The sequence below is a fragment of the Myotis lucifugus genome, unplaced genomic scaffold, assembly GCF_000147115.1.
Source record: "Myotis lucifugus unplaced genomic scaffold, Myoluc2.0 scaffold_87, whole genome shotgun sequence".
Classification (NCBI taxonomy): Eukaryota; Metazoa; Chordata; class Mammalia; order Chiroptera; family Vespertilionidae; genus Myotis; species Myotis lucifugus.
The window spans coordinates 4,687,955-4,696,428 of record NW_005871135.1 but is presented as its reverse complement, the minus strand read 5'-3'; the positions used below and the strand labels follow the sequence as shown (position 1 = coordinate 4,696,428).

General features: G+C 40.2%; 1 protein-coding gene across 1 annotated transcript; it reads right to left on the bottom strand.

The window, feature by feature from the left end:
• Window positions 1-3,592: 3,592 nt before the first annotated feature.
• LOC102429501 (olfactory receptor 1J4-like) lies at window positions 3,593-4,285 on the bottom strand. The gene has a single exon (XM_014457877.2). It carries the CDS (start codon window positions 4,283-4,285, stop codon window positions 3,593-3,595), a length of 693 nt encoding a protein of 230 aa, XP_014313363.2.
• Window positions 4,286-8,474: the final 4,189 nt, after the last annotated feature.

Genomic DNA, 8,474 nt, shown 5'->3' with positions numbered 1-8,474 from the left:
CACCAGCACTACTCCTGCAGCATCAGCCAGCTTGTGGCTAAGTGGAACTCCCCCTGTGGAAGTGCACTGACACCAGGGGTCAGCTCCTGCGTTGAGCCTCTAACCCAGGGGTGGGCAAACTTTTTGACTCGAGGGCCACAATGGGTTCTTAAACTGGACTGGAGGGCTGGAACAAAAGCATGGATGGAGTGTTTGTGTGAACTAATATAAATTCAAAGTAAACATCATTACATAAAAGGGTACGGTCTTATTTTTTTTTTTTTTTAGTTTTATTCATTTCAAACGGGCTGGATCCGGCCCGCGGGCCGTAGTTTGCCCACGGCTGGTCTAACCCCTGGTGGTCATTGTGCATCATAGTGACCAGTTGTTCTGCTGTTAGGGTTAATTTGCATATTACCCTTTTATTATATAGGATGTTATGGACTCATAGATTCTTATTCTCTGAGTTATAATCATTTATCATTTATTATTCATTTTGAAACTTTATTTGTGCTTATTGCCTATGAGAATTCTAAATGATCTCAGAGAAGCCAACTGGAAAATATATATAAAAAAAAACACAAGAAGCAGAAACTAGAAACTGAGAAGCTAAAGGAATGTTTAACCACAAAGGGATGAGTCAGGATTGGAACAGGAAGAATGGGAGATGGAAACAGCATAGATGTTGATATATGACCTATAAATTGCAATCTATTTATACATTTTAAAGCCTGTGATTCCTAATTGATATCTCCAATTCTAGTTTGACACCCTAGAGTTCTTTCCAGCCTCTCCTTTTTCATGTACATAGATCGAGAGAGAGAGAGAGAGAGAGAGAGAGAGAGAGAGAGAGACTACCTTTACCTCAATGTTTACTTATTTGCTGAATCTTTGGATACATGGTGAGTTGTTTCAAATCTTGACTCACACCACTGTCAATGACACACTAAGTACAGCTTAAAACTTTATTGTCAGGTTTGTTTATTTATTGTGAGAGTTTATAGTAAAAATTATGGGTTCAAGAATTATTTGGGGTACTTATTTTATTTTCCTCTTTGGTGTAATTACAGTGTATAATAGGATTACAATTAGGTTCAATTATATTGTTTTATTCTATTTTGCTTTATTCACCACCTCTTCTATTTATTTTTAGTGGCAAAAGACAACATAGTCAAAAGGACACAAATAATTCTAACCCCTCCCCTCTGACAGCTGTTGGTCTACTCTAGATTACAATGTCATTTATTGACATAGTTTAATAAAACCATACAAATGTCAAGTGTACAGCTAAATAAAACAACACCTGCATACTGCATTGTGCACTCACCACCCAAAATTATCTCTTTTCCTCTCCTTTGATCCTCCCTTTGTTCACTACCACCTCCTCCCCAAAACCCCTTTTCCTCTGGCACTCACCATACTGTTTTCCATGTCTATATGTGATATATATTTTTTCTTGCTTTATTCCTTCACCATTTTTTTGCCCAGCCCTCATTAACACCTCCCCTCTGACAGGTGTCAGTCTACTCTATGTATCTATGCTTTTGTTTCTATTGTGTTTTTTCATTATTTTGACCATTAGATTACACATATAAATGAGATTCTATGGTATTTGTCTTTCTCTGACTAGCATTTTTCACTTAGCGTAATAAATTCCAGGTCCATCCATGCTGTCTCAAAAGGACATTTTCCTTTTTTTCAGCCAAGTAGTATTCCATTGTGTAAATGTATCATGGGTTTTTTTTATTCCTCATCTATTGATGGGCACCTGCGCTGTTTCCAGATGTTAACTACTTCCTGTGTGTCATTATGTTTAAATGGACATGTATATGAATATTTTACTTCCCCTTCATTTTCACATGTCATATAGCATGCTATAAATGCTCTTTTACACATTGCATTTAAAAATTTAACAATCTATCCTATTTATCCATATTGATTCATAAATATCTCTGTTCTTATATTTTTCCCAGTTGCAAAATACTAAACTTCATTGATGTTCTATAGAGTTTTCTTTACTGGTCCTAGTATGAGATATTGATGTTGAGTGTCCTAAATGCCACCCAATTGTGTACCTCCAATGGCTAACCTGATAAATTTTGTTTTGTATATTAAACTATAATTAAAAATTAAAGAGTAGGTAAGAGGTAATCTCTATATACTGGTATAGCACATAAAAGAATTACAACAACAACAACAACATAATAATAATAATAATAAATGATCAATATGTAAATAAGGGGGAATGGAATAAAAATATATATTTGATTAATCAAAAGGGAGTAAGATAAGAGGCAATAAATGTGAAGCAGGTGTATAACATAAAAATCAGTAATATATAAAATATAAATTTAAATATATTATGATTACATTAGACTAGAATGCCTGGTGCATGAAATTTATGCACTGAGGTGGGGGAATCCCTCAGCCCTGCCTGCACCTGCTCACAGTCCGGGGCCCCTTGTGGGATGTCCGCCTACTGGCTTAGGCCCAATCCCCCCAGTTTGTCAGAAGTCAGACATCCCTCTCGCAGTCTGGGCTCTCGCTGTCTGGGACCCCTCACTCCTTACTGCCTGCCTGCAGCGGAGGCGGGAGAGGCTCCTGCCACTGGCACTGCACTTGCCACCCATGCTGGCCCTGTGGCAGCACACTGACCACCAGGGGGCAGCTCCTGTGTTGACCATCAGGCCCCTGGTGGTCAGCGCGCGTCATAGCGACTGTTCGTTCTGCCAGTTGTTCCACTGTTCAATCGATTTGCATATTAGGGTTTTATTGTATAGGATATCAATACATAAAATTCTCCACAAATGTAATAATTGTTGCTTTACATAAAAATAGCAAATACAACTTTACACTGTTAGTGACGGACACCTCACAGATACACAGACATAGCTAACCTTAAAGTGATGGGAATAATACCATGTAAACACTAACAACGAGTAAGGGGCATCTTTACTTCCACTGCTGTACTAGTATCTATATCTCTATCTGTATCTTTATCTGTACCTGTATATGTATCTATATCTATAGATTTAGTTGAAATATATCTGTACTAATATCAGAAGTAGACAAGGTGTTAAGGTAGGACCCATTGGTAGATGTGTGCTGTTAAATTCATTTTAAAAATGCATTTATAAAGTCTTGCTTTGTAGCACATGCTAATTTTCATGGTGTAATTATTCTTCTCATGGCTGACTGAAGTCTACTAACATGATGTCATTGAATGTGAGTTGGAAGAGATGTGCTCAATCAGCTTGAAGCCAATGTGAGACAGCAAACAATAATCAGTTAAAAAAAAAGTTCATCAGGAATGGATCATGAATGTAAATCAGTGTGTCCTCAATAACATAGTCTAAAAATACAAACTCACAATTATAATTGTGTAAGATATTTTACAAAAAATTTTACACAGGTCTTATAAGAGATTAGGAACAAGGGAATGAAAAATTACTAACAACCCAAGTAGCAAATTTGACCAAGTTGAATATTAACAGCACTTGTACATAACAAGAGAAGGCATATTCTAAGATTATATGGAGATGTTGACCATACAATAATTATAGAAGATCTGTCTCACTGTGCTCCTGACTGCAACAAGAGGATTTAGTGATTATCAGTTAAAGAGCTTAACCCTATTGACACACATCTCTAAGGCCTGATTCATATCTCTGTTCCTCAGGCTGTAGACGAAGGGGTTCAGCATGGGGGTAACTACCGAGTACATGACTGAAGCAATTATGTCTTTGGAATCCCATGATGAGGAGAAAAAGTAAACACCTGCAGCTGCCCCATAGTATAAAGACACCACAGAGAGATGGGAGCCACAGGTAGAAAAGGTTTTAAAGAGTCTCTTAGTGGAGGGTACCCTCAGGATGATGGTCCCTATACGGATATAAGAGCTCAAAATTATACCAAAAGGCAGGAAGAAAATCATTCCTCCCTCGGTCAAGATGACCAGCTCATTGAGGGAGATGTCTGAGCAGCTCAGCTTCAGCAGCACAGTGAGATCACAGAAGAAGTGGGTGATGATATTGTGGGCACTGAAGGACAGGCGGACCAAGAGCAGAGTATGAAAAAGTCCATGGACACAGGCAGCCATATAAGACCCAGCCACCAGGAATACGCACAGCCCATTCCTCATGATGGTGGTATAGCGCAGAGGGTGACAGATGGCCACGTACCTGTCGTATGCCATCACAGCCAGAAGGAAATTGTCAACACTAGCAAAAAGTATGAAGAAATACAACTGAGAAATGCACCCCACATAGGGGATGGATTGTTGCCGAGTCTGCATGTTGATGAGCATCTTAGGGACAGTGACAGAGGAGAGAGAAATGTCAGAGAAGGCCAAGTGGCTGAGGAAGAAGTACATGGGCGTGTGCAGGCGAGAGTCCAGCCTGATGAGCAGGATGATGAGCAGGTTGCCCAGCACCGTGGTCAGGTAGATGCCCAGGAAGAGGGTGAAGAACATGCCCTGCTGCCCTGGCGGGATGGGGAGCCCCAGGAGGAGGAAGTGGGACATGCTGCTCTGGTTCTCAGGCCTCATGCTGCTCTTCTGTCTGCTGGGGATGAAGAAGGGTTGGGAATCTCAGGAACCTAGAAAGAAAGATCAGAACCATCACATCTCATACCATTATTTTCTGGGAAAACCATTCATTTTTTAAAACTTTCACATTAATTTCTCTCACATGTGGATGTTTGCATCTTTCCTCTATTCCAGTCTGGCTCCAGGAAAACATTGGAACCCCATGTAGTCAACAAGACCTCATTACAAAGAAGCAAGAGTGTGTTCACTGTGTCATTCACCAGGATTTATTGAACATGGAGTCAGTGTCGGGACCTCCATTAAGGACTGAGATGCAGCAGTGAACAAGAGAAGCAAGGTCCCCACTTCTATGAGTTTAGGTCTTGATGAGCATGGAGGGATGATTTCTACACCAAGCCACAGGGAAACCATAATAATTCACCCTGGCAGAACTAGAAGGCGAGCCCCTGAAAACTGTCAGTTCTTCCTGCTTTAAATTGCTGAATGGGTGTTTGTGGAGCATTATCCCATTGAACCTCAGCTGTAAACACAGGGACAAGCTAGAAATGGGTGGCCATTGAAACCACTAGCTGCCAAGAAACCTCCAAAACAGTTCACTAACTATGTTTCATAATAATACTGAGCATTTTGGTGGCATAAACACTGTGCTGAACATGAGGCTAAAGGCTTTTTCTAGTTTCCTAAGTAAATCTAACATCAGCTTTACATTCCCAGATTAAAAATCTTCACAGCTGCACGAAGAATTCTGTTAGGAAATAGAAATATAAGGGATATAAGTTTTACACCATTTTTGTAGGTTAAAAAGTACCAAATATTCTTTAATGGAATTGGTAGTATTGTAATAACTTTATATGGTGACTTGACTGTTACAAGACTTATTGTGGTGATAGGTATATAATTGGTAAATCACCATGCTGTACACACCTGAATCTAATATAGTATACGACCACTTTAAGAATAAATATAAAGGAGGAAAATGATCAAATATTGACTACTTTGTGAAGTTTAGTCTAATATGTCTGCATGATGAGAACTTGTGCTCTTACCCACTCCCCATGAAACTTCCCTCTTCATTGGGAACAGCCTTTGCTAATTTAGGGTTGACAGTACTTCAAAATTTTCTTAGATCCCTACCTAGAGAGTTCCCTTCATTTATAATGATCTGTTTTTCAATCAACAAAACACCCTTACATTCATTATCATTTGCTTACAAATACATGTTAGTTGAGGACCTGTTTTTTATGAGGCAAGTGTCATTCCTTTCTTTCACTTTGTAGATTGAAAACAGAGGCCTATGAGTTACACTGAGTGGCCAGATTATTAATGACCACCCCATCAGTACAATGAAGTGAATTAGTTATGCAAATAATAATAATAATAATAATAATAATAATAAAACCTTGAGAGTATTTGCTTAGGAAGTTTTCAATATTCGGTAATTCTGGAAGTGTCAATGAAGTACTGATGGGGTGGTCATAATAATCTGGCCACTCAGTGTAAGTGACTTCCTCAAGGTTCGCCACACCAGTGGGTGGCAGTCCTGCACTCTGACTTCACACAGCATGACACCTAATGTTTCTTTGCCTGGACATTAAGTGAAAGTGTTACCACCTCTGAGTGGCACAGTCACACTCAGGTATGTGAGAAGCACAGCAGATCCATTTCAGACACCGGGGTTCTTTGGAGATTGTTTAGCTCAGCCAATGGGGCCCCAGGAGATGGGCTCTGCAGGAAATATTTGAGGTCATAGGGGCAAGTTGGAAGCCCCAGACACACATTCAAATCACACACACACACACACACACACACTGCTGATTTGAGAATTTCAATAAACTGTGATCATGTTCCCATCCTAAGGGAAGGATAGCCAATATGGGGTTCAGCTCATAAACACGCATAGACGTCCATACAAGTCATAATGAACACACAAAGCAAGACATACACACCACTCAGTGATGGACCACTCACCCACAAACATTCTCAATGCACATCAACACACCTGGCTCATGACACATCCGGCAAAGACTTCATTCCCACATATACATAACTCATGCACTATACACATCCATCACCAAAAACCCACAAAAGCACAAACAATTAAAAAAACCAGAGGAAACACACACCAACAATACATGTGCCCACCCAGCCACACTCACTGCATTAAGCAGTGCACACCCTCCTATTAATGAGAGGTATGCTTCCCCCCATTCTGTTCCATCATCCCCTTCCTGGGGAGGGCAGTCAGCATGGGGCAGTTAAGCATATTCTGTCACAGGCACCATCATTAAACTACCACCAACACCCCATGCACGTGGTCACATACACATGGCAACATACAGAGAAAACCTAACCACATACCTTTTTGGTCTCACACGCGTGTGTCACCCACAGACACAACTAGCATGTGTACCAGCACACGCTGCTGAGCAGAGGTGTGAGCCCTCTCTGACCTGACCTTGGTTCCTGATGAGATAGGGCGTCTTCCTGTCCAGCAGCAGAGACAACAGGCTAAGTCCCGATGCTCAGCTGTGATGCCAGTGTTTACTATCACAGACATGAATCAGGAGTCCCTAATCACATGCCAGGAGGCTGGTGACTGGATCTACATGCACTAAAACAGGGCCCAGGTTAAGTCTGACTCAGGAAAAGAGTCAGATACATACTGCGCGCACACACACAACTATCAAACAGCACATACACAAGCATACATAGTATATTCAGACAGATGCACAGACTGACACACACAGTCATGGACACCAAGTCTCACACATGAACCCCCTAGCACACAGGCAGGTCCATCACCAAGGGCAGATTTCCAGCTCCTCTCACCTGGGCTCATCATTGGTGAGTTCAGATACTTTCTGCTCCAGTCTGTCGCCCATCTCCTCAGGTTTTCTTCAGGAGACCTAACATCCAGACACAGAAAAGCAATATCTGGGGACTTAGCACTTCTACAGACTTTCCTTTTCCTTAACCAGCTCCAGAGAAATGAGTCCAAAGATAACACTTAACTGCTAATGAGAGACTACACCAAGTCCCCAAGCTTGTGGCTGATTTCTGACTGCCCTTTGGGAGCTGTGTGTCCAAGAGCCAGAGGGACTGGAGTCCTAGGGGACAGTGTCCCTGATTCCAGTCATGCCCTGGTCGCCTTTCTTCTTGGACATGTTCCAGCTGGGACAAAAGATCTGTCCATTTTTTGTTTGAAATGAGTTTAAAGATACAGAAAAGTTTAAAAATGATATCAAGAATTCCTTGACAGGCGTTGCTCAGATTCCATAATAGTTAACATTTTACTATGTTTACCCTTTGTTTGTGTGTATATATATATATATGTTTCAGGCTTTAATTCTCAGTGGATATACCACAGTGCATATTATTAGAAGGCATATGCTATTAATTTTTCCAATGACTAGTGTTTTCCTTTATCTTTATTGGCTATGGTTTTATCTGCCAGTTTATCTATTGTAAAGTTACAGTTTTTTATAGTTACTATTTTAACCTTGTAATTAAAAGGTATAATTTATGTAGATATTTTGGTATTATATAAACATAACATTTTCCTTATTAAAATTTCACCCACTCACTTTAATGATTCTTATATGACAAAATTACGGCAAATGTGGTAATCAAATGGAAGCTCTTTACAAATTCTATCATTTCTTGTATTAGTTGTGTTCTATAAGAAGAAACTTATCTTTATTCCCCACTCATTTGTGTGTTTGTTGGTTTTTTTTTGTTTTGTTAATCCTTACCAGAGGGATATTTTTTTCCAGTGATTTGAGATAGAGTAGAATGGGAGGGAGGGAGGGAGGGAGGGAGAGAGAGAGAGAGATAGATTATAGATATTTATAGTTAGAGAGAAAATAAAAAGAATCAGGGGGAGAATCATTTGAGGTTGCCTCATGGAACGTGCCTCAAAGCAGGGGCCAGGGAACAATCCTGCGAACCC